The sequence below is a fragment of the Spodoptera frugiperda genome, chromosome 3 (genome assembly GCF_023101765.2).
Source record: "Spodoptera frugiperda isolate SF20-4 chromosome 3, AGI-APGP_CSIRO_Sfru_2.0, whole genome shotgun sequence".
NCBI classification, from domain to species: Eukaryota; Metazoa; Arthropoda; class Insecta; order Lepidoptera; family Noctuidae; genus Spodoptera; species Spodoptera frugiperda.
Window position 1 is genome coordinate 53,170 of NC_064214.1, and position 27,303 is coordinate 80,472.

A 27,303-nucleotide genomic window follows, 5' to 3' on the forward strand; every position below is an offset into this window, starting at 1 on the left:
AGCATTTTTACTTGTGATGGCAACCGGGTCATTCGGTGAGGTTGCGAGAGAATTTCGAATCAGTTTCTTTTTAATTACATCTTACAACTAATTGCAAACATTGAATCAATGAACAAGCGACGTACAGACAGTTCGAAAACGAAATCATTTTCTTAAAAAAAAACTTGATTAGACTATTACATCTAAACTTAATACATTGTATAATCAACGATACATTTCACCGATAACAACAATTTATCAAAACCAACCTACAAAACTGAACACTATCTACAAAACATAAGGAAAATGGTGTATCATAATCGATAGTATCGCCCTCTGGTGGTCGAACAGCCAAACTTTAGGAGACTGCTAGACAGAAAGGCGCGTTGCAAATATTACGCACACATTGAAACTGATATTTAGCACCTACTCGTTACCTTGTGACATAACAAAGAAGGTCGCGCCAGTAACCGAATGAAACCTTTTATGACGATTGATAAATAACACTACTTTTGGATGAAAAGAATAAATTATTTCGTTTAAACTAGACAAAATGCTAAAGGTAGCATTTCGAACAATAAGGATTGTTCGAGTGTTCTTGTAAGCGTAACTGCTACCTCAATCTGGATTTTGTGTCGAATAATGTATTATTGGGATTTACGATTTTACTACGAGCAAATAATAATTGGTTATTCATTTTGAAATTTTGCGCAATGAGTAGCAGTCAGGATATGTGGCAATTATGCCTATTGGCTAGCTATGTCGTAAGTTCTATCGTAAGCGGGATGAGCCTATTATGAAATAAGGACCAGGTAAAATACGAGACTTTATGGTATTATTTCAAAACTGAAAATCTTATTAATAATTCTGTCCGACTATTAAAATGTAAAGACTCATTTTCGACAGTGGCGCCACCAATCACACGAAAGTCGTTTTTAATTCTTTATTGAAGAAGATGAAGAGACTTTTGAAAAAACACTTCCATTTATATAAAATTTCAAAAACATTTCCGTGTAACAAACGAGGCGCCATTACACTGAAACCGACATCGATTTAATATTTCATTAATTTCACGCTTACTTTAAAACAAGAGAACAATTAACGGAGCGGTTTGATTTATGACTTTCTACGTAAAAGGTTAATATTAATCGAAGTTTTAACGTCATTAAAAGGTGATTACAAGTTATTGCGAATTGTATTACAGCGGCGATAAAACGATCAGTTAATTTTATAGCTGTAAACTGTAAAGTTAGTGTATGGGGCCCTTATGGTGTTAATGTGGGTATTAATTACTTTATTTGGTTCCGGTTTTTACGCAATACGGGTGATTTTGGTTAAATTTAATATATAAAGTTAAATTAAACAAATGTTATTGGAAAAAATAATCAATAAGGACTTAAGCAACAAAATGTTTCTTATAATTGTGTCAATATTACAAATGTATACTGAAAGGAACAACTAATTTCTGCCTACCAGTATTTCCATTAAATCCACGTTTAGCACTAGTTCAGGTTAATGATCGAAATTGTGCGTAAATAGTGACCGATTGTTGGCCCAACGTTCAACAACACTGCGGTGACCTAAATCCCAAATTGAACTTTTATAGCACGCAGTGCGCGTTTATTAAGGATAGCCCAGCATTTTACAATGTACCCAGTAATTGGTCATATATGTGTTTATGATCCTCTTTAGTAATTCACCAAAATTTTTAAAACTAAAATAACTTTACAGTGATTTTTTGTTTACAATTTTTAAACCTTCGCATTCCTAAATATGTCCTATACAAAAGACATCAACGCATTCAAAATTATTTAAATATTATTTACTTCTATTTTTAAAATATAAATATTAAATTGGGAACACGTGTCATATCAATTTTATCAATGTATGAGTCAAACAGAATAAATCTTCACAAAAATCACATTTACTTTAGTGTCGTGACATCTCGATAATAAATATCGATGTGTGAAATATTTTGATTAATCGAGTATCGTAAAGTGGATATGCCGTTATAAATAAACATATTAATGTTTAAATACGTTTACATAGTATATGAGTGTATTGAATTTATTACATGGAATTTATAGAGCTTTTCATCGGCTTCCGTGTGAGTCAGCGACGTACGTGTATTATTAGCCGGCTATTCCCGTACTAGCCGACATCAAAGAATAAATAGACTGGTAGATACGACAGCGTTCCCTTTCTAACTATTGTAACGTAAATCGAATTTCGCTTTCAACGCCATTCATAAGTTTTTATTGTTACGCAACAACTTTTCTTTGACAACTTTCCGAAATTGTTACTGAAATCGATTTATTTACGTAAGCGGAAGAAAATTATAAAAAACGTCACTTTTACTTTTTTTTTTATTACACTTTGTAGTTGTGTCTCGTCTCGTCACGAGTTTGATAGAGGTGCGCTGGCGCCTAGACTGTAATAAGGCCACGCCCACTATGTACCTGTATCATTAGCAAGCAATTAGAAGACACGACTTGCATTCTTTATTAGCTGCTAATTCATTATGCAAAACAATAATTATTTCCTTGTTTCCCGTGTGATAACTTTACGTGATTATTTTAGTATGTAATTGTAAACATAAATACTCGTATAAATTATATTATCAAACAGCTTTAGAGAACTTTGCTATATGTATACATCAACAGCCTGTATTAGCGGCCAATACTGACTAAAATCTTTTCTCGCATGAAGAAGGTTTTGAGTATTATTTCACCACGCTTGCTGAATTCGGGTTGGCGATTACAAACTTATAATTAGAAAATATAAGGCCCGGTTTCCTTACAATGTTTTTCCTTCACCGTGTATCAGTAGTGTCTAAATAATCTTAGAAAGTACATATACCTCACTCATGAGGAGCGGGCTTAAACCTCCGGGCCACTACGACATCACATACATACATATATATGTATGTATACATAATGTATAAATAATTCCCTTCATATATTTATACATATAACTGTTAACGACAGTCATGTTATTAAAAAAGAATATTAAGAACAAACGCCATGTAAGTCCTTAATATTTATTTATTTACTTAATGTGACATTAATCACACTATCACACTAATATTATAAATGTGAAAGTTTGTTTGTTAGGATGTTTGTCCGCCAATCACGCTGAAACTAATGAACGGATTTTGATGAAATTTGCTTACTGACAGAGTATGAGGTCAATAGATAGTTAAATGTACCATATTGAATATAAATATATTTAGTTCAAAATCCAACAGTAACTTTTAAAATAAATAGAAAAGAAAATGTATTTTTTTCCTTTTTTCTAAACTTTAAATTTATTCAATTAAATAAATAGAGAATTAGAAATCAATGTGTTCTTATATTATTTGTATAAGTACTAAAGATGTTAACTCGTGGGATATTGCTATGACAATATTGACTAATGAGTTACGGCCAATTAACGCGGGTTTTATTCATTAGCTTTATGTATGTTTATTTATGTTAGAGAAAACTATAAGTCCTTAGCAACAGAATACAGTTATGACATTTTTTTTATAATTTCGTAAAATAAACTCTTTAAGTACCGTACGTAAGATATTACATTCAAATATTATAATTATGGGAATAGGTACAAGTCACATTTCGCAATGACCTCTTTACGTATGTCTGAATTTATTCGCCTACTTCATAATCGATTAAACCCTTAAATAATTTCTTCATACTTAAGATAACATAAAATTAATTTAAATTAACTTTAAATTCACGCGCGCTTCATAGAGCCATCAGACCACCTCAAATGGGATAGCACAGTAGGGCTGATGTCTGATCCGGATCTGTGGACTACCTAGTGGGTTTACCGGGGCTCTGTCTCGAAAAGCAGAAGTAGGAACGGGGTGGTTTTTAGTCAGTAAGATTCTGACACTCTTTCTCGCATCGAGAGAAGACATTGCATGATTTTCCCCCCTTAAAAAAAAAGACTACTTTAAATACGTTGTCCCAATCAATGTTTTTGTTTGGAGATGGAAAATGGTTTGCCCTTTTATGAATTTTAGTCTAGGACTGGACTGAATTAATGTTGTTACAATATGTATTACAAGTACTATGTTTGTTGCAGTACGCTGGGAGTAGCGCACGTGGCTGGAATGTGTAAGCCAGATCGCAGCTGTTCCGTCAACGAAGACAACGGGATCATGTTAGCTCACACCATCACACACGAATTGGGACACAAGTAAGTAATTTTTAATTTATTGCACCCACTTTTTATTTAAAATACAAATATTTTGAATATCGGGACCAATCACTGAATCCATATTCAGGATAGTAAGATGGTTTTAGATACACGGGGATCTAAAATAAGCCTAGCAGGAATGAACTAATTTTCATCGAAACTTTTTATATACCTTCGTGAAAACATACAAATATTTTGAATAAATCGGAACCAATCACTGAATATGGGGATCTAAAACAATCTTAACAGGAATAAAGAAATTTGCATGGAAGGGTCTACTTTTATGGTTATACTAAATACTCTAGTGACGTGCGTAATATAATAAAAAACAAGTAAAAAAAGAACGAGCAACAAGCATTCCCAGCAATTAAACGACCCACACTATTTAATTACAATACCTATGTAATTAGAAACAGATAAAGGATAAACTCAATTAAGTACGCGTTAATTATAATTACTCAACGATTATTTGTTTAACGTAATGGAAAATACCGAAATCTAATTAAGAAGTGATGGCGAACTAATTCGTGGGATTTAATGATGTCATTGACACGGCGTTAATCAGCCATAGCTGTAGATCTTGTCATAAAAAGTGTATTTCTAATGAAAACCACTGTTAGACTACTTGTATTTCAAAGAAATACTTGGGATTAACGACACATTGTATCTTGAATATGTGGTTTATTGGTTTAAAGTCAGGTCTGAACAAGTTCGGTGGTCTGACCTCAACAGATACCAATGCAACTGTTAGTAGGAATAGAGATCCGTCAGTTAGATAATGAAAAAATATTCGTCAGGTATTTTTAAATTTGTCATATAAGATAACAATGCTTATATAAAACGAATCAAAGTTTAGAAGTGAGAGCAAATACGTCATTTCTATGTGTAAAACGTACCCAGAAAAAACGTCACGCGATATTTCAAATCAACATATCTTCAAAAGTATTTGTTTGCGTAAGAAAATAAAAAATACGTGTCTAATATTTTGAAATTATCTACAAGACGGAGAATAAAATTAAAGTAAAAATCAGTCATCCTATTTTCAAAAACCATAAAAGCTCAGTATACTTGTAATACAGTTTCTTTCTAATAATTTCCTAGTTATGATAGGTGATCATAATGTACATACGATCATACAACTCTGACTGGTCTTTGTAAGCAAGTGTCATAAAATAATTTAATGTAAGTATGTCAAAATAAAACTTTTAAAAATAATCATTGCAAAAATAAACTACCGTATTAAAGAAAAATTACTATCCCCGAATACTTTACTTTTATCCGTGCTCATATGTTTAATTGAACGACTCTATAAATCTATTTGAATCGTAAATGCATCATTATATTTTTTCTTGCAATTTTCCGAGAAACGAGATTATTTCGGCAACTGTCCAGTGTAATGTAAAAAATAAAATGCGTCCAATTACTGTTATTTGGCAGTTCGCACTCATTAATTAGTTTTGTGGTTAAATTCTTTTATCTTCATCTCGATTCATCTAATTCTATTTGCGAGAAGAAACATCGATTTTGTGGTTTTTCTCGCTAAGTAGTTTGAACTAGAATTGCAAATGAGATCTCATTTGTTTGCATTTTTTATCAATCACTAACACAGCTTTTAGATGATCTAAAAATTCCATGTGCTTCCGATAGGCAACTTTTTGATACCTTTTATGAGTGATCTACAGCATTTTGCTTCTAGTTTCCTTGTTAGAACCGCTAAGGAATGGAATTCCTTGCTGGAGTCTGTGTTTCCTACAAAATACAACTTGGGAGATAGTGGCCAAATGCCATCCTATTAAGTATAAAAAATAAATGGCTGTGACATACGGACAGATAGATAGACAAACATGACGAATCTATAAGGGTTCCGTTCTTTGCCATTTGGCTACGGAACCCTAATGAGTCTTTGTTATAAGTATAATTCGTAATCTCGTATCGTCGTCTTCTATCCTTATAACTAACGATTGATTAGTTAAAATCCCATGATTAGTTAAACTTAAAATAAAATTACCAGAAGTTAACTGAAAATCTCTCACAGGGCGTTGTTTAAACACATTGATTACACGACCTTGATTCACAATTACAGCTTATATTTAGATTACAATGTGATTAATTTTCTGTAAAAGTTTTCGATTAGATGACTCACGCATCGATTATTGAACTGGGAATATTAATCGCAATGTAAACACGCGGGTTATATAACACATAATGTACAGCTAGCGTAGTTACTGATTGGATACCCGCTCCCAAAATAGATGTGTACAGTCCTTCATAAGTTTTCCATCGATCTACTGAACGTTTTACATCCCATAAAGAATTGAATATCGGATTAGATACAAAAAATGATTTAAAGTCCAGCTAAGATTTATGTTAACAGCGTAACATTATCATACCCTTAGTAGTTTCCATACAATCGGCTGACGGTACCCACGACTCATAAAATGCCAATCGCCACTAATAAATCCTCATATCATTTGTAGGTTTACGGGGTCTCGAGGAACTTTTTATTATGATTTATTGATACTCTCACCAATCAAGCTTTTTATAACCCATTACTGATCTATACTTATAATAAATCTGTAGAGAGGTCAATTCTGTACATGAAATATATTTCCAAAATAACTATCAGCGGGTGATTAGTGATCGATACTGACGCCAAAAATGCAATCAGTTTTTTTTTTGTCTGTCTGTCTGTCTGTCTGTCTGTCTGTCTGTCTGTCTGTCTGTCTGTATGTTCTTTATAGAAATAAAAACCACTCGACAGATTTCAACGAAACTTGGTACAATTGTTCTTCATACTCCTGGGCAGGTTATAGTATACTTTTCATCACGCTACGATCAATAGGAGCAGAGCAGTGAAGGGAAATGTTGGGAAAACAGGAGAACTTACTCCATTTTTTAAGCCTCCGTCGCGTGTATAGCCTTAATGGTTAAAGCTACACAGAAATAATGTATGACGGAAATGTTTTCCTTAAAATTGTTTAAAAAATATTCCACGACAGCAAATATCTATCTCTTATGGTTGACTCACAATAACACGTATAACTCCCGATAGTTTAGCAGTTCGGAGGTTTCTGATTATATTTGTCTACTCTTACGTTTATAACATGGTTAACAACATGGTTATAACATGGTTAAAGCTACATAGAAATAATGTATGACGGAAATGTTGTCCTTAAAATTGTTTAAAAAATATTCCACGACAGCAAATGTCTATCTTTTATGGTTGATTCACAATAACACGTATAACTCCCGATAGATTAGCAGTTCGGAGCTTTCTGATTATATTTCTCTACTCTTACGTTTATAACACTCTCATTAATTCATTAATTCATTCATATTATAATAAATCTGTAGAAGGGTCAATTCTGTACATTAAAAATATTGAAATAATAAATAGCAGGGGGTGTTACTGGATCGATACCAAACCCAAATATTAAAAAAAAAAAAGTCTTTTTGTCTGTATGTTCAGGCATCACGTGAAAACTAATGGTTCGATTTCGATGCAACTTGGTAGATTTTCCTGGGCATAAAATAGGATACTTTTTATCCTGAAAAATACGTAGAAAAAAATTATTTATTTTTCAGTTTTATCTATCTACAGAACGCGAGCTCAACAGCAGTAGCTCAATAGAGGGATCTCCTTAATTATTATGGGCCTCGCCGTATTTGGGTCCAATAGATATTTATAAGATGTCATTGTCAGAGTTACTCAAAATGGAGAAATAAAACTTCCACGCGAAGACCGACATCCGCGCGGACGGAGTCGCGGGCGGAAGCTAGTTATACATAAACATCTTCCATTTAGTATAAGTAGCCACATCGGAACGACATATTTCAATTGCAGTTTGCAGTATATTACAAATCTGACCTACATAAATAGATTATGCGCTTATTACTACAATTATAATTTATTACTTAGGCACTTCGACTAAAACTAACTTTATGTGCGGTAAACGCAAAGCGCCTGTTTTTTTATGTTCATATTTTTACTCTGTCTACCTATGAAACAGTCGGCAAAGATGTTAAAGCTTTACTCAAACATCTTCTAATCGTTATGTTTATTATGCGAATAGTTAATAATAACAACTTTTCCTTATATACCTGGCTATACCGCGAATCGTTTCAGCGCCACATCAAACGATTGACTTATTCTTAAATAAACAAATCAGTACCAGTATCATCGATTCCCCGGCGCCACTCATAATGTATATTTTAAAATTATTTCCGAACAACTGTGCGTAATATTGTTTGTATTATTTTGGAAATAAGTGCTAGTTTTATTTGGCAACCGTTGCCGAGTGCTTCGGTTATCGGGACTGAGTCATGTTTCTGAGCCGAGATTACCGCAAGGACGTTGCTTTCGAGATAGAAAATTGTTGAACACTTGCATTGCATACGTTATTAAGTGAACGTATAATTGTAGTATTTAGTACAAATAAGGCGTTGTCTCTGACATTAGACAACGCTTACAATCATAATACAAACATTGATTATGTAATGTGCAAACAGCACGAGTCAGCCATTGACCTTCTTGTAGACATGAATGCATCATTCGCCGCGTACAATGCACCCGGTGCATTGACGCCGCACTATCGGCCCACACAAGTTCATTATTTTTCAGAGTGTTATCTTGAATAAAGAATAAGGGATTTATTAATAAATTAAATAATTTGCAGGCGACAGGCGTGCTATACGGGTCGCGAGCGCGACTCTTGACATTTACGTTCATGTGGTGTGCAATGAACATGATGGGCATTCAATCGGATTTTATCGCTCGAATGTAAAACCAAATCGTTTCACTTTAACAAATACAGATTTAGATTAACCATTATATTATTTTAATCCAAATCGAAACCAGTCGCGGCTCATCTTGATAAAATTAATTGCAAATTTATTTTTCCTCCTACCAAAATACTGAATTAACAAGTTCGTAACCTCGCGTGCCGACACTTCCGGAGTTTCAATTCGTCTGGCTGAGAAGCAATTAAATTGATATTTTTACATTCAAATAGATCCGTTTCGCTTTTTTTTGTTACGGACAGGTTTATTATTATATTTTTATTTTGACACAAAGTTTTTTTGCATTGGGTTTACGAGTGTTGAAGTGAAAATCCATCTCGAGTGGTAGATAAAAGCGAAACGTCCATTGATACATTTTGGGTTTATGCCAATATATTTTCGATACACATTCGCGATGTCTAAGCGTGTAACTGACAGTGTGCCGTGATAGACAGACACCAGATTATAATAGTGGGATCCAGTGCCAAATATCACGGAGACTGACTGACTGACCCACTGTTTTGTCTAGCCGTATTGAGTCTGGCTTATGAATAGATTGTCCCATACTTTTATTTCATATCATGCATTTCCGATACAAATTCCAGAGTATTTGCTCACAACTCGATTATAATTTTTATTAACTTGCAGTAGATACCCACCTCTAAGCTGGTAATAAACTCAGGCTACTGAATGTCATAATCTTTACTGATTATCATTTAAAACAATCAAATGTACAATATTATGGGAATTATTGCCTATCAATATTATTTTATCGACAGATTATTGTGTTATTATTAATCATAAATTACTATTTTTATTTAGATTACATGGTTACTTTTTTGTTACCTATAAATGTCATGTAAATATTAATTAGTTACCCATTATAATTCAAAATATAGATCGATCTAAATATTTTTATTTATCACCTGATGGTAAGCAATCGCCGCCGCCCATGGACACCCGAAACACCAGAAGCGTTACAAGTGCTGGGGATTTGTTGTTTAATTGTTGGGGAATCGGGATTTGGAAAGATTGGGAAGTATGATCCAGAGATTTTGGGGTCAGATCGGTTATTGATTTAGGCCGTAAACCACAAACAGTTTACCCATTCATTAATAAAGTTGCAAACATACACTATTTATGTTTACAATAATAAATAGGTAATAATTCCGAGAATATACCAGATAGACTTAACAGATTAATTTTATGATTTATTATTGTTAGTTTACTCGTCATTAACGAGAATACGTCACAATAATTATACAACATTATTTATAACGAGCTAGATAACTTAACCTAACCTATAACATTTAACCGTAACCTGAAACCTCTCAGTGAACTCACAGCTAGCAATAACAATTAACTGTATCCGTTTTTCCAACACTCAGACACTAAACAAGCATGCTTCATTAAACAAACTTGTTTTAAAAACGTATTTTTTAGAAATACGAAGAAAAGAAAAAGATTAACGAACTCCTATAGACTTTGCGCGGGAAAAATACAGATAATAATATCACCTACGTTCTTTTTTTTCTTTGAAGCTGAATGCAAATTTATTTATTGTCTACTTCCATCAACGTTATTTGTTTAGTTGACAGCGCAGCTCGTTAATAAGATAATTTTGACTTCAAAAACGTTCTAACTTTTAACTTTCCACGAGTCGTGCAAAAAAAATGAAGATAACGTTAATTCACACTCGATTTTCACATCTCAGGGCTTGGGTATTGACAAACACATTGCGCAGTTGTCGTTCAAAGACAAAACGTAAACGTCAACCACACATGTCACTCCTGTTACATAAACGTCAGAGATTTTCTCGAAATGTTATGTAAGCATGTCACATGTTAGGCAAGGTCTGGTAGTGTCATTATAATGACTTTACGATCAGCTGTTGTAGCCGTGCCTTTACAGGAGCGCCACCGTTCATGCAATAAGATAACGATTACGAGCGATGCTAATAGAGCTATTAAGATTAACATGTTGCTACACGGCCCGATAAACGTCATTATCGTTGCATTAATAAAGCTTCATGAATGATATATGTATAATGCGTAGATGATCCATCTGGCCATATCGATTATAACTACTAACTTAAATCAGTGGTTAATACTATTTAAAGATGGCCATTTCGTCATTGTGGTGCAATACATCGATTTATTCCATCTTAATCTATAAGGTTTCTGCCGCCAATATTTACATAATTATACACTTATTGACAGATCGGGCCAAAACGTTTAAAAAATAATTTATTAATTATATTACCTAAATAAAATGTTAATGAACTAAGTCTTAAAGTTAATTTCGAAAAACATTCTACTAGAGATTCATAGTTCGCAGATAAAATAACTGTTAACAATCTAAAGAAAAGAAGAAAATTCTGTTGTTGCAAGTTGAATAGCTATTTTACTACATGCTTCCTAGTATGCAAAACGTAGTTTAGATAATGAACACGCTTTTATAAGTAACGGAGTATGCAAAACTGTAGATACCGTCTGCCAATCTAAGCGAGCACTTCTTGATGTGCTGTAACTTGTAAGGAGCCTATTCCAGAATAATTTTGCCGTTGTACCGTATGGACTAGATATAGGGCTGATACTTGATTACCCCTATTTACGTGACTGATAAGTCTTTCATCAATAGGATAATAACTTTAGAAAATTTTTGAAACATGGTTCGTTGTCTCTTTTTATTACTGAACACATCTGCATGAAGGTCATCATAGATTTAGTCGTAGTTCCAAAATATGCAACTTTTCTCCCTTGATGAACTAAAAGACTCCGTCGTGTACAGCAAGACTATACCGAAGTTTAGCTGTGATGTAAGTTACTCAAATCTTTCTTCATACTAATCTTTTTTCTCTTATTTGTTCACAGTTTCGGTTTGTACCACGACACTGAGAAAATTGGTTGCCATCGACGTGAAGGTTCTACGCTGCACATCATGACTCCGATCTTTGAATCCGACACTGTTCAGGTGGCATGGTCGAGATGCAGCAAACGTGACGTCACCAACTTCTTAGAGTAAGTCAACAATTCCATCACTGATACACGAAGTTTACAAATTTTCTTTTTCTTCTCCTCTAATAATATTTTCTGATTTATTTCGTTGCGGGATCTAAGACAGTCATTTATGTCCCTGGGATGCGCCGAACTTCAGTGTTCCGGGGTTTTCATGGTTGTATCTACTGTAGATCCTGACTTACAAGAGTTGCGGCGGTTTGAGAGGTTATCCTGTTAAATAAGATAATATAAGTTGTTTAGGTCAACATTTCAAATCATCTTAAGTATTAAGTACCCATTAATCATAAGTACTTCTTATGTATTATAATCTCTGTTCAAAGAACCGCAACAATGTTCGAACACTTATTTGTTATATTTATTGCCCCTAAGCTAACGAGTTTGTACCGTTTTACTTTAAAGTTAAAGGTACTTACTTTTCCTTATTACATTGACTCATTCGACACCGTCTTTAGTGTAAATTGCGAAAAGCTTTTAAGTCTTTTCGTTTATTTATTTTACTTCATAACCGTTAAATAGCCGCTGATCATAATACACGCTCATTATGTACTCTGTGGCTACTTTATTTACTGAATGGTCAAGCCTTTTCCGTAGTGGACTCATTGAGTATTTCTATACTTATTGTGTCTACCGCAAATTCAACATAATTCAATCGGACATTTGCACATGAAAGTGACTCGTCTTTGCATAATACTGTCATTACTAGCAGACTATATAAAATGTTTTATAGTCTCAATAAAATTGAAAGCAGAAATCCTACGCAGTCATAAATAACGATCGAAACCTAATGGCGGATGTCGTTATGTTAGAACTAGAAAAATTAATTACTAAATGAAGCAACGGAGTCCATCAGTTAAAATGTCATGCAATATTTATATTCTAACACGCGCCCAACTTATTTGTCATCATCGAACAGGCAAATCATCATAAAGATTCAAATTATGGCACTTATATAATGAATTTAATAAGTATTCCGTGATGAATAGAATTATAAACGGAGGCTGTTAAAAAATTGATGGTTCTGAGTGTGACATGTTTATTGCACGTCGACGTCTGCCAAGGACCGGCCGCTTGTGAAACCGGCGCATGCGTTTATAGAGCCACATTCGCTATTCGTACGCACAAATCATTGTAAAGTGTGTAAACGCGCTCGTAATTGTGCGAAATGTTCTGAAATGGATCCAGTAGGTGCGGCCGCAGTTCTGCTTCAGCTGTTATTCGCTCGACTACGTAGAAAACGTATTGTACTACAATTTTATGGTCGATTATTTTCTAGTCCAGCTCAAATTAACTCAACTCTGAATAACGTTGAACAATTTTATACATCTCTGTATTTATTAAAACTTTAGATTTGTTATCGAAATAAATAATATATAAAGGTAGCATTTGTTTTAATGTTTTAGTTTTTTATGAAAATGTATGGTTTGTTTCAGTGCGGGTTTGGGCGAGTGCCTAAGTGATCAGCCTGCTCAAGAGCCCTCGTATATTTACCCCAAAGATCCTGCCGGTAAGCCTTCACTTCCTTTGTGGTTAAACTTCAAAGATAAATATTTATCTTCATATTTTATTTACTGTTATTTCCGTGTTCAGGTGTAATGTTCGACGCGGCAAGTCAATGCCACTTACAGTTCGGTGCGGAAGCTGTCGTTTGTGCGAAGCCAACAGAGTTGTGTGAACATCTGTGGTGTCTAGTGAACAACACGTGCAAGACTATGCTGCGCCCCGCCGCGCCAGGAACCACTTGTGGACCCGATATGGTGAGACGATAAGACACGCAGGAAACTCTTTGAAGTTTTTCTACTAACGGCCATTTTACAGAGTGGGTTTTTAGCCGGCTTCATGGGGTTTTACAGTCCTTAGAATCGAATCATCTAAGAACATTTGAAGTGGTTATATCCTACTAATATTATAAGCAAATGATAAATCTCAGAACATCATAGGATTTAGGCCACTTCAAAACGATTGAGACCGCGACTATGATGGTCTATGTGCCAAATAAATAATCTACACAATATTTTTTTGCAACAAGTTTCCTATGAACTCTCTAACACATATTTTCTCTCACAGTGGTGTCAAAATCAGACCTGCGTTCCACGTACTCCGTCCCCGAAACCTCGCAACGGCGAATGGGGCCCATGGTCTGAATGGAGCGAATGTTCTCGAACGTGTGGTGCCGGGGTCTCCACACAGTCGCGCGAGTGCAACAACCCAGAACCCAACAACAATGGCAACTACTGTATTGGAGATAGAAGCCGGTGAGTATTCCACTAATGACTGCTATTCCGGCTATACTGTTTTAAACTACTTCTTTTCTAGGTCTTTGTTAAAGAGTCTATTTTTAGTTTAGCTCGTTATCTATGTAGGTTAGACTAAAGATTGGTACAGAAGAAAGACTCTTTTAGAAGTATTTGTTATAAAAATGGCCTATTATGGTATACCATTTCAGATTTGCTTATCCAATGTACTTTTTACAGATATAAGATCTGCAACACGAACCCCTGTCCTATTAACGAACCGTCGTACAGAGAAGTCCAATGCTCCAAACATAACAACATGACGTATGGAAACGACACTATAGCTGAATGGATACCTTACTATGACCAAGGTAAGCCTTACCAAATATACCAACAGACAGTTATACCAAGTCTATGATAACCTTCCTTAAGACCTTACTCAATCATAGACGTCAATCCATTTTATATGGACTTAAGAATAGGATTAAATTGACAATACGAAACTCATTTCGGGATCAATGGGTATTGTGGATGCTAAAATTGAAAATCTAGCAATGATAGCAGGAAATCTCCCAATAAAATTTAATGGTCACAATCACAAGGCCACCAATATCGAATCGGAATAAACATCAAAACAGCAAGTTGTTAAAATTCACTAAAATATTGCTATAAATAAGACACTATTAAATTGAATGTTGAATGCAGATATAACGTTAATGGTGTGTTGTTACAGATAAACCTTGCGAGCTACGATGCCTGCCTCGCGACGGCACCGATGTGGAAATGTTGGGCGGGTTCGTTGCCGACGGCACTCCTTGTAGACAAAGCTTGGGGGCGCGGGACATGTGTATAGCCGGTAAGGACAGCACAATTACGCTGGTTGCATTATACGTTCAAAATTGATCTAGTTAATATTTTATTGTGGTTAAACTCAGACAAGTCTGATGTCGATTGGCGTCAAAGCTAAATCCTATCTTTGTTTTGTCAAAGATGTTCTAAAAGATTTTAAGATGTACATTAACTGGTAAAAGTAGCTAAGTTCATTGGTCGACTGAAGAATCTAATATAGGACCTAATACAGGGGATGACCCTCATAGTGGATTTCAACCTAGATTTTCAGTAATTTCTATCATCGAATTTCAATAAATTTTCTTAATAGCCAATCTGGCGGTAATACAAACCTCAATTGTAGTTTAAAATCGTCACAAAACAGCAATTAGGGCGCTGAACCGATTAAGACCCTTAATCGCACAAACGTGCTCAGCGGTGACGCTATAAAACCTATACTAATCCAGCCGTTTCGAAATGTAATGGCGATGTCTATTATTTTGGTCACAATAGGCACCTCATATAGATTTCACATCGTTTCATGTTTAGTAGACCATTTGATTGATAAATAATGTTCTAATTTCGCAGGTGTATGCTACAAAGTGGGTTGTGACTGGATAGTGGGTTCGGAAACCGAAGAAGACAAATGTGGAGTTTGTGGCGGCAATGGATCAGCCTGCAAGACTGTGCAGGGCATTTACAGCAAAGGAACTACCAGACAATCCGGATTAAGCGAAGTAAGTTTAAAAGACTGAAAAGATTGCTGTTTCTAGTTTTCTAAAGTTGTTGATCAAAAGTATCTTTTCCATTAATATTACTAAGTACCTAACATCTTACCTACAAACCTACTCATTAGAGACCCATAACCGTGAAGTTGTCATACAGATACTAATCAATTCCCTATCAACAGGTTGCAGTCATACCTGCAGGGTCAAGGAATGTGAAAATAGAAGAGAAAGTCAATCCAGGCAATTACATATCCATTGGAAGCGCGAAGTCCAATAAAATATACCTCACCGGAGCGAGGTAAGACAAGCAAATTAACGGAGGAAAACGTTTCTATGAATTCCCAGTGCCCGCCATTTTCCTAACCTACAAATTTTATTACAGAAATGCAACTATGACGGAATACTTTGTAGCTGGAACTCAGGCTATTTACGAACGAGACCGTGATTGGGAGAAAGTACGGATCGTTGGTCCGCTCGCAGAAGACATCAAAGTTTATGTAAGTGAAATAGTACAATAACATTTTATGAGTAACAAGGAACATGCATTATGGTAATTTGTATTGTTATGTGTTCAATTCACCGTACAGCACCGAACAGTTATCGTGAAATCGATATTTAGGGGCGACAGGTTCCTTTCACCTACATTGATATGCAGTAAAAACACTTATTGACTACTTCACTTTCCAGAACATTCCATTTCAAATAAATTGTTTATATTTGCAGCAAAGAATATACCGAGGTAGGCATCGTAACCCTGGAGTGACGTATCAGTATACAGTGGACCAGCGCATGCGTCGCCAATACAAGTACCGCGTCTCTGAGTGGTCGGCTTGCTCTGTTACCTGTGGCGTTGGCTATATGAGGAGACATCACGAATGCGTCGATGAAAATAATCGTAAGTTGATATTTTATCTTTATAGGCGTAAGTGGGCATTAAGTTTTAGCCAGATTCTTTTTTTCAGATTCCAGGTTTTGAGTATGTTGTGATACCTACTTCTTCCTGTATTTCCACTTATCCAGAATGACATGTTGAAAATTTATCTATTAAAACCATCTATCAGACAGTCCAACTTCTGATCATCACGCAACTATCAATGATCTAACTTGACTCAAAAATAACGGTAACTGAAACATAAAAACAACTACAAAATTAGAACATAAAAAGGAAAAGTCAGTTAGTTATTACATTTCGGTGCTCTTTTCTCTAGTTCTGATACAATATTAGGTAACAAAGTTACTTACCTTCGTGTAAATCCCACAGGTGCAGTAGAACAGTCCCTATGTTACCACATCGAGTCACCGCGCCACGAGGCCCTGATGCAGCAGTGTAGGCAGCCGGCCTGCCCCACTCAGCGACCACTTCTCACACACTGGTGGGTGGGTGCCTGGAACCCGTGCTCCAAACCCTGTCACATGCCGGTATGTATCTGCGATATTTAACACATCTCTTTACATTTACACTTACCAGCACTCTTCAAAGTACTTTGATAATATTTTTTTGTGACATATTGTAAGTTTGGGTAGGTACTTACGCGAAAATTATAATTGCCATACGTATGCCATGTTGACCTATTTAGTGAGTGTGTTGTAAGTAGATTCAAAAAGACAAAGACGCCTCTAGCGGAAAATTGTGTAAACTGAAAAAAATACTACCTCTACAATTTTTATATCAAACTTTATTACTTTATTTTTCTCTTGTCGCAAATAGGCACCAATGGTGTTCTTGCATTTACTAAGCACTTACACTTTGTTACAGGGCGAGGAGGCAATAAAACAACGCGGCGTGTACTGCGTGGATAAAATAACAAACAAAGTGATAGACGACTCTGAATGCGATGCTCTTATCAAACCAATAAGCACAATCAAATGTGCAGACGTACCAGCTTGCTAAACGTGAAGATATCACGCGCACATGGAATTGAATCCATAAGGAAAGATCGATCAGTGATTTTATGATACACAATCATATTACACAGAAAAAAGTTTCAAACATAGTGTTCCCAACACTACGTCTCGTCATAGCCCGGGCGACAGCTCAAACCTGCTCAGTCAGGACTGCAGACTACACGCTTCTGCCACCATTGAGCAAAACAGGGTTTAGAAAGGAACGCGGAAATATGATACCGAGACAAATGCATTTGTATAGGCAATGGCTGAAGTGAGACGTGAAGTGATAAAAATCAGTGTAGGACTCTATCGAGCGACACTCGAATTGCGGAGTTGTGAGTGACTGAGCGCCAGTGTTTTGTACTTGTTACATATTCTTTGCAATATGACATAACCCATCGAATAGACATAAATCAGTTACGTGTAAGTACTCGAATAGTACCCCTACGTGGTGACGTGCGAATCTTGCGAGTACATTCAACAATGCTCTGCAATTACCACTTACTGCCATATTATAAGTTAAAACATAGTCTCTGTTTAGTTATTAACTACTAATAAATAATATTTTATATTCTGTAACATCAGTATTAAAGTGGTGTATGTATTTCTATAAAATAATGCAAATTAACGTAATGTGAACGAGTATAAGTATAATATTAAAAATTTTGGACCAAAAATATTTTAGAAATCAAATTCACGTTGCCATAATCACTTTTACTGCCAATATGACACTTGTATGATATAAGTAGGTATATACATAAGTCGTGTAATGTTATGTATTCATGGATGATTCATATTTTTGTACAAATGAATTATTGAGTATTGTGTTGTATTTAAGTGGTATAAGTTTAATATAAACGTACACATTGTCACGCTGGGTATCCAGAGCTGGAATCTGATCGCTTCTATTGCATACCTACAGACAATAAATAAATCAGCTAGTCAACAACTTAGGCATTTGTACACCAGGCTTTACACAGTTGTATTGTGTTTACATCCATATATCATTCGAGTAACATAGAATAGCACTAGAATGTAGAAATGTAGACCTCTTACACTATACATTAAGTACCCTTATATTAGTTAGAAACGTACGTAAGGTTAACTTGTAAACATGTCTCCTCTCATCAATAATTTGTGTGTATGAAAATATGGACTAAGTATATACAATTGTGCCTAATTCTGGAACAAATGTTTCGGTAATATTTATGAATATTTAAGAAGCATTGTTTATGTTCTCCTTTATGTGACTATGCATAATTTTAAATATTAGTAATACATTTATTTATCACGTAATTATTTTAAGGATTTTAATATCAATGTGAAAAGTTTCCAGTCCACTGATGTTTCAGTTCTAAGATGCATCAGGGACGAGTCGATCGATTGATACACAATTCTAATTTTGTAATGTTTAAACCGCTTTAGAGAACTAACCTTTGTGCACAGATTACTTATTAAATCAACTGTTTACATTTTTACTATTAATTGTAGGAAAATGTTGTATTGTTCTATTTTACCGATTACAATTGTGTATGTAATAGATATGGCAATAAAATCGTGCATTGTTTTAAATATGTTTTTATTTTTGTCAATACAAAACTTATAACTTCTAATTCAATAAACCCAGCTAAAAATATAAATCACAGTTATAAAATATAGGCGAAATCAATACTGGTTTTGCACCATTAATTGAATTTTGAAAATTAAAACATAAAATCACATTTTAAAATTTGAGTATCAGTAAAGGGAGCCAATCACATTTGAAAGACTAGTCAAGAAATACTTCAAAGTACTTACATATAAAAAGCAATTGTTCATAGAGAACCAGCTAATAGTAAATCTAAATCATATCAATCAATAAAAATATAGGAATACAAGCAAAAATAATGTAGCTTATTTAAAATTACACGGAATTATTTTGTGATAATTATCATCCGAGTCAAAATTTATGGCAACGAGGTGAAACACAAAACAAACTATTACTTACAAGAGGAAAAATAGTGATCAGATTTTTGTTGACTTTTTATTGAAGCAAGATGTATAGCCGCTTATCAAGCTATACTAAATTCATTACCAGGTTCAATTCTTTAATACATTTTAAATCGAATTGTTTTGTAATAAAGTTGAAAATCATATAATCAATTGAGACAGTTTTAAACTCAATATGCTAGCGTCTCCACAATGATAGATGTGAACCAAACCGTGAACAAAACCAGTTTATTCTAGCTTAGTTCGCACTACGTTGCAATATTTCTGAACACCAATAATTTAGGCGAGTATTCTTGTAAAGTGAGAAATATTTTGGAAAGTAGCAAGAGATAGCTACTAAATTACTCGCTACTCGACTAAAATACTAGCCTAGTATAAACAAGACAAAACAGACACAGTCGGTATGAAATTAATCATCAAGAGCCGGAGCCACACATCGTAACTGCCATAAATTTTCACTCGAATGTACTAGAAACTTAACAGCTAAGCGATACATGAGCAGTCTAACTAATTACACGTACTAAAGATTAGTCTGAGCTACGACAAACATCTATTTTACGTTCAAAGTACACCAATGCGAGTATCAAATAAAATACTACAAACATGTGTAACCAAATCTACAATATTGCAGAATTAAATTTTACATAGTGTACAGAAGCTGGTCAATCAATAATTTGTCAAATTTCTCTTAATAGGTAACTTAAGGTAAATGAAATCATCTTACCGTAAATGCATGTTTTGATAATAATACCCACTCCTAACGAGTTGTGATACTTATGGATACCTTGTCAGGACTTGGAACTAATTTCAAGCAATATAAAGTGAATCTTCCATTCTAGAATTTCCAAAACTGAAAATATTCAAGACTCCTTGTTCTGCAGTGCTCTTGCAACCACTGCCTAGATAGTTTTAAGTAATAGTATTAGAACAGTAAAATAGTTTAATAACTATTTCCAAGTATAATAATAATTTAATAGACGAGAATCTATTGAAGAACTTCATGGTGATCAAAATTATAACTCTTCTTTTTGTTCCGCAGTAGTCGGATGATTCAAGATGCAATCAATAAATAGTATAAAATCGATTGAACAACTTAGAGATTTCGTACAATCTTTATCTTCGTACAATAAGTTTATTATAAATACATAGAGTTGATAATCGATTAAAGAAATTTGACTAATTACGATTGATGTATTTGTGGTGGTTGGAACAGAAGCAGAATAATACAGATACACAAAATGTAGCTGCCTTCACAGTACCTACCGCGTAAAAATATTTTTATTCACATAAATTGACATATCTTAAAATAACGGTGATCAATATTTGAGTATCATTTACTTTTAACCTATACACCTAGAGTACGAAAAACATACATACTAACATAATAATTATGTTTTTTTTTATAATAAAATAAAGTCATACATATGTGTCAAAAGGATATGATACTACCACAATCCAAATACCTAATCTTAAACTATAATACAAATAATAAAAATCTCACAGATCTTTTTCCGTTTATTTCGGTTTTTATAACATTTAATTTTTATTAAAAATACGTATAAATTTTTTAATTAACCTGTACCGGAACTCGAATCTTTTGCTAGTAAAGCTTCTGACGAAACATCGAACCGTATGTTTTTCTTTTTTGTGGTATTTTTCTGTAAGAGAACAAATAAAAGGTTCAAACCACAACCTGGAATGAAAAAAAAAACAACACTTTTGTCGCGATGCCATAACTGGTTTCACAGGTCTCCCTATTTTAGACGTTTTGACTGAAATAAAATGGCTGTAGCTGTAAAAAAATTGCCCAATTATTTACAACTAGGTAATTCTTTACTGGGCACTAGCAAACCAGGCGAACTCCGTTTCGCCACTAATGATTTCCCTGCTTTCTTTTTTCTGGCAAAACCGTGGAAATTGGTTCATGCGTTATGCAGTTATAGCGCTAAAAACCCGACTTATTTTTATATTACAGACTAGCAAACCCGGCGAACTCCGTTTCGCCACCAATGGTTTTACCTGTTTTCCTGCCTTTCTCTAAAAATGTTTCCTGAATTTTCTTTGCTATAAACCTCACGCCACGGAGCCCGAGACCCGACTTATTTTTTTTATATTACAGATTAGTGTCATATGGTAAGCAATAATCCCAAGGTAAGCAATAGACAGTCAATATTCACAAATTCCGCTTACCTTGTCTTTATGGGCTCTGGGGTCAGTATTCTTGGAGCGTTCCTTCTCCAGGTCCGTGTGTAGCGAGGCCAGCTCCGCGGTCAGCTCGGCCTGCACCGACCGCAGTCGCTCCACCTCTATTAACACTTCAGCTTTGTCTTTCACTGGAAATTATAATAATATGCCTTTTAATCTTCGAATGGGAAGAATATAATAGAAAACGTATTGACTAAATAAGTTAGTCTTTACTTTTAGGATGCGCTTTCGCATCTGAATTAGTTTTTTCTAAGATGATTGAAATTCCTGAGTTCTTTCAAATGAGTTATTTGAAGTAATTCACAAAATACAGCCCTTGACTGGTAAACCAATAAATCTTAGACTGGGACTATCTAGTAAGGTCAAAACCACCGTTAATAAACTTTCGTAACTGATTTGCAAGAAATAACAATCAAAAACTTACTCTCTCCCTGTCCAAGTATATTACACAGCTTCTTATTTCTGGATTTGACTGTGAAAAGTTCATGTTTGAGGTTTTCAACCTCTTCCTTCAGTGTTGCTATCTCCTGGTCCTTTCTCTCCAATGCATCAGTAAATTGTAATCTCGTAATAACTTCATTACTTATTGGAGGCGGTACCCTGGGTTTGTCAACGACCTTTTCCTTTAAGAGTTCCTTCTTAGTCTCGGCTTTTACTCGGTCGAAAAACCCTGGGTCCTTACCGGGAGACTTTGGAACTTCCTGCACACACTTCTCATTAACATGGGGTGGTACTGAAAATTGATAAGAGAAAGAATGGTCACAAGTGATTTTAAAAAAGAAATTAGATCTATGCGATGCCAAATATGTAAACGGATATTACCTAAAAAGGAATACCAGGGCTTTTTGCATTAGTTGGATTAGATATTCAATCTGATTAACAGAGCGCAACAATGGATGCTCTCCCCCTGATATACCTGATCCTGGTATCAAGTCAAATAATAAAGGCCGCTTAACCAACGAGGCAATAAGTACACTCAGGTACACTCTGGTACACCTCTACGTAGTACCTACCCCCTGAAAGAATGCTAGGCAGAATATGTAATGAATGATCCGCTGGCCGGAGCTGCGGACTACCCAGCTGATTTACCGGGGCTACGGCTCGAAAAGCAGGAGCAGGAACGGGGTGGTTTTAGTCAATAAGAGTCTGACACTCCCTCTCGCCTCGCCCAAGGCGAGAGAAGTAATTGGATGATTTTCGCCCCTTAAAAAATAGGCGTAATACATAATGAAATCCACTTACATTTCAATTCCTCTCCAGCATTCATCATATCATTAAACTGGTCCAGGCTCATGACATTTTTTTTCTTTAGTTTTTTAGCTTCTTGCTTGCTTAGCTCACTAATCGTTTCCTCAAATTCTGCACTCTCCTTAGTTTGTAGGTATACTCTTCCTTCCTCCTTTTCAAAATCAAGCTTTGATAGTAATATAGCCTAGAAATATATCTTAACATGTAATGCATGCAGATCTAAAAACAAACCCTTCAGCCATTTGCCATTTGCATTTGCTTTGTAAAATAATGATATACTAACTTCTCGCCTGCAACATCGTTAACGTAGACTTTAAAGGTCTGTATAAAATATTCCTATTTTCTCCCCCTACCGAATTTTAAGTTACTAAATAAACTACTTGAAAGTATGAAACTAACTACCTTTACAAAATTCAAATATTTAGGAAAGGGTTTCCAAAAGTTCCAGAAACAAATCATGTCAATAAATTTAAATCTTTTTAACGAATTAATATTCATATTTATAATGTTAATTTTAGACAATGTAAGATAGGAAAATAATGCATTTTTGGTAAACTCTGAGGGCTGATGGGAAATAAAATCTAGACAAAAATTACAAATAAAATAAACACAGAATATTATCAAAACCTTTTCACAAACATGCAAGGATGATAAAAATACGTGTAATACAGACAAACATCAGCATTCGCAATCATTATATTAAAACTAGGATTACTTTATCCAATCCAAAAGATGTACAGTATAATTTTTTTTTAAAGTGCGCAATATAGTGCCTTATATTCTTGTAATAGCATACACAAAAGGGCACATAATCCAGAATTACTCTTTTAAGGTAAGCGTCCACAGGCCCGCATTGTACGTATCGCACGCATCGTACGCATTCCGTATGACGTCATCAGCACGCATCGCATGTAAGCATTGCTGATGATGCGGTGCGTGCGATGCGCCCTTTATCACTTGCTAGTAGTACGATAATATTAGGCTACTCTATTTTAATTTTTTGATGTGTACTACACTTCAATGTGTCTTCTAGATTGGACAAAATATATTTAGAAAAATAGTAGCGAAATAACAGTGTAAACTCTTTATAACATTTGTTAAAATCTTCATCCAACTTTAGGAATAAAAAGTTGAATTCTTAAAAAACCTTTAGTCTTTTTTGTGTATAGCGCAACAGCCATGTCATTGTGAAAAGATATAGATATGTAATAGTATGTATTAAATCGCCAGCAATGTTATACAAATAGAGTTATTTAAATTCAAAGTTTTTTTTTATTATCATCTTAAAAAAGGTTTCCAACAAAACTTTAAAGGTCTCAAACATATATTGAATTTTCACACACACTCTTGGATTTCAATTACATTTTCTTAAAAAAACTGAACTGAAAGTCGGTGTTGCTCGTTGGCGATTGGCTAACGCGGTTTCGATTGCCGCACGGAACCCATTTTTATGTGATCTGCAAATTGTTGTTCTGGGTCTAGTAGTGAGGTGTGTGTGAAATGGATTTTTTTTGTACACATGGGTGTGATTACACACGGCACAGAAGCATATTCTAGAGGGGCAATTATTAAAAAAATATATGTTGTAAGTCCCATGTATTGGTGGTGAGTCTTTTGCCATAAACCGGGATACATATCCAGACTCCGTGCAACTACTGAGAAATTTTCGGAAAACCGAAAATAGCCCAGCAATACTTCGCCTGACCGAGGAATCGAAAACGAGACCCTTTGCCCGGCAGTCGCACTTGGAACCACTCAGGCAAAGAATCAGTCAAAATCACTATTTCAAAACTATAAAACAATTTTCAATCGTAAACTAGGGCAGACAACTTCACAATAATTGGCCTCACCCTCCTACAATCAATGATCTAAATATAGTTACCAATTTACTCAACAAATAGGTAAAATCAATATCTTGCAGTGGACAGAACATTGGAACATGTCATATAAAAGGTCACAAATGGAAGGAAATTGTTATTGCAACTGATTGAAACTGACAGCAAGGTCTTGATAGCGAGCCATTAATATGCAGTATTCAATTTGTTATTGAAAACCGGAAGTGATGCAAGAGCTGCAACTCTGGAACATTATTTTCGTCTCGGAATACTATTGTAACGGTTTCATCGTTGGTAGCTACTGAGTTGATTGAAGAAGTTTGTATGTAATTGAATTACTTTACGTGAATGTTGAATTACTTGTATCAGATTATTGCTACTCAAATCACTATTGTAAATGTTATTTTTATTTATCTGCCTTTGTTTACAGCATTAAAATAAATAAATGAAATACTTGATATAAGTATAATAAACATATTGAAGTAAATCAATATTGTATTGTCACTTATATCTTTGTACTGATTACAAAAACTACATGTTGATTAAATCTCAATATGTAATAAGACAGTAAACAATAACATACAAAAGAGTAAAGAATAAGTATAAAAGAGACAAAAATTTAATAAAACAGTGAAAAATTAAATTAACAGCCACCTCTAACAACCGAAGTTGTTATGCATTTTGAGTAAACAAACTTACACCACAACTTAAAACATGATTAAAATAATATTGAAACAGCAATAAAACAAATATTAGTAAAGCAAGAAAACAATCAAAATAACATAATATTTATTTGAGATTGAAAGTTGAATGTTATTCTTGTATAAAGTTAGAGTTTGTTTGAATGCACTAATCTCCAGTGCTATAATTATTTTTGTGTTCAATAGTCCATTTATGGAGAAAGGTCTAGGCTATAAAACATCATGCTATGATTAATTGGAGCAAAACAAACCAAGTATAATATTGAGTGGAATGCAAAACCATACAAGCCTTTGTTTAATTTGTAATAAATGGTTAATATCAGTATGTTAGTTCAGGGTTTTTTTGGTTTTTCTTTGAAAATTATTATTAGTTTCCATAACACATGAACAAGACCTGTGTTAATTTCCTTAAGGTTTGTTAAAAAGAGTTTACACAATACAAGAAAATTGAAAACACATAGTGAACAACTATGGTTGGTAACTAGAAACATCATATAAAGGTTTATAGCATACTACAAAATAACATATAAACCTTAGACCACCATGGACGGCTATACTCGACAAATCAGAATGTGTTCACGACACTTTAGTCGGCAAATGTCAACAAAAATATAACTATTTTACAGATAACAGAAAAAAAAAACAGATTTGTTGTTGTTTGTATTAAAGATATAGATATAGTGTGGGGAAGGGATTTTTTTTTTCTTTATTGACATGGTGGTCAAATGGTTAATACAATAATTATAATATTTGAATAAATAAAAGAACTTACTTGCTGCAGTTCATCCTCAAAATGGCCAACAACCATCTCTTCATCCTTCTGTTTCCACAGTTCCCATTGATCGGCAGATACTTGTTGTGGTTTAGACTTCTTCTTTTTTGGTCCAGGCTACAAGCCATACATTTTTAATACAATGAAAACTAATATCTAATTAATGATGATGAAGAAACAGATAATAAACATTTTTTTTCCTATTAGTACCAGGTTCTAGTAAGGATTGTATTGGAAATTTACCTGGGGTTTATTTGTAACATTTTTCTGCTTCTTTGGAGGTTCAGTCTTTTTAGAGTTGTTCACTTTCGACTTTTTCGACTTCTGGTTTTCGGTGGGTGGGTAGTCGTCATCCTCGATCTTCAGACCGGCAAACCGAGATTGTACGACCAATTGAGCCATTTCAGGATATTGGATCTGTTTGTAAATAATAACAAATATTATTGTACAAATATTTTAATATTGCTTAAATATAATAATACTGATTAAAATTATTTTTGCGTAAATAAACATAAACCAATATCCAATGAAACTATCGCAAAAAAAAATAGATGAATCAATTTACATGGACCACTGTTCTCTTCCCATAAAGTGTGTATTATTATTTATTTTCACTTACCTATTGGAAATTAGTGGGAAATCGAATGATCTGTTTTGCTGTAACAAATAAACTCCCAGAAAGCGGCGATAGGGAAATCCAACGGATTAGACAGCTGAAGCTGCCGACAAACGTATGATTGCCAGATTAGAAAAAATAAAAAATCAATAAACAATAAATTAGCCTGTCGATAAATAGAGTTGATCTAAACTAATGAGATACACAACAACAGCAGTATTTATAAAACATAATATATTTTAAGAATTTCAGTAGCTACAGAGTAAAAATTCGATTAGAATAAAG

The 27,303-nt window shown here is 34.4% G+C and overlaps 2 protein-coding genes across 2 annotated transcripts in view; one reads left to right on the top strand and one right to left on the bottom strand.

The window, feature by feature from the left end:
* The window catches only part of LOC118273921 (A disintegrin and metalloproteinase with thrombospondin motifs 7), a 56,325-nt gene extending 37,101 nt beyond the window's left edge, over window positions 1–19,224 (top strand). Inside the window, exons 8-20 of the mRNA XM_035591134.2 lie at window positions 4,066–4,179; window positions 11,832–11,978; window positions 13,409–13,482; window positions 13,566–13,732; window positions 14,043–14,230; window positions 14,450–14,580; window positions 14,943–15,065; window positions 15,626–15,774; window positions 15,948–16,063; window positions 16,148–16,262; window positions 16,489–16,660; window positions 17,027–17,184; window positions 17,522–19,224. Of these exons, the coding sequence (XP_035447027.2) occupies window positions 4,066–4,179; window positions 11,832–11,978; window positions 13,409–13,482; window positions 13,566–13,732; window positions 14,043–14,230; window positions 14,450–14,580; window positions 14,943–15,065; window positions 15,626–15,774; window positions 15,948–16,063; window positions 16,148–16,262; window positions 16,489–16,660; window positions 17,027–17,184; window positions 17,522–17,656 (1,789 nt within the window). The 3' untranslated portion in view covers window positions 17,657–19,224. The remainder of the gene's footprint in view (window positions 1–4,065; window positions 4,180–11,831; window positions 11,979–13,408; window positions 13,483–13,565; window positions 13,733–14,042; window positions 14,231–14,449; window positions 14,581–14,942; window positions 15,066–15,625; window positions 15,775–15,947; window positions 16,064–16,147; window positions 16,263–16,488; window positions 16,661–17,026; window positions 17,185–17,521) is intronic.
* On the bottom strand, window positions 19,215–27,184 carry LOC118273922 (G kinase-anchoring protein 1). Its single transcript, XM_035591135.2, has 7 exons — window positions 27,022–27,184; window positions 26,646–26,819; window positions 26,403–26,519; window positions 23,089–23,278; window positions 22,271–22,579; window positions 21,832–21,974; window positions 19,215–21,299 (listed from the first exon to the last, which is right to left on the bottom strand). Exons 2-7 carry the CDS (start codon window positions 26,802–26,804, stop codon window positions 21,213–21,215), a joined length of 1,005 nt encoding a protein of 334 aa, XP_035447028.1. The 5' UTR covers window positions 26,805–26,819; window positions 27,022–27,184; the 3' UTR covers window positions 19,215–21,212.
* Between the last annotated feature and the right edge of the window lie 119 nt (window positions 27,185–27,303).

Excerpts from the sequence above, each read along its gene's own strand:
- LOC118273922 (XM_035591135.2), bottom strand. The coding sequence starts at position 26,804 with ATGGCTCAATTGGTCGTACAATCTCGGTTTGCCGGTCTGAAGATCGAG. Across the intron at positions 26,520-26,645 it reads ATGTTACAAATAAACCCCAG|CCTGGACCAAAAAAGAAGAA; the intron begins GTAAATTTCCAA and ends TATGGCTTGTAG. Across the intron at positions 21,300-21,831 it reads CCAGAGCCCATAAAGACAAG|AAAAATACCACAAAAAAGAA; the intron begins GTAAGCGGAATT and ends GTTCTCTTACAG.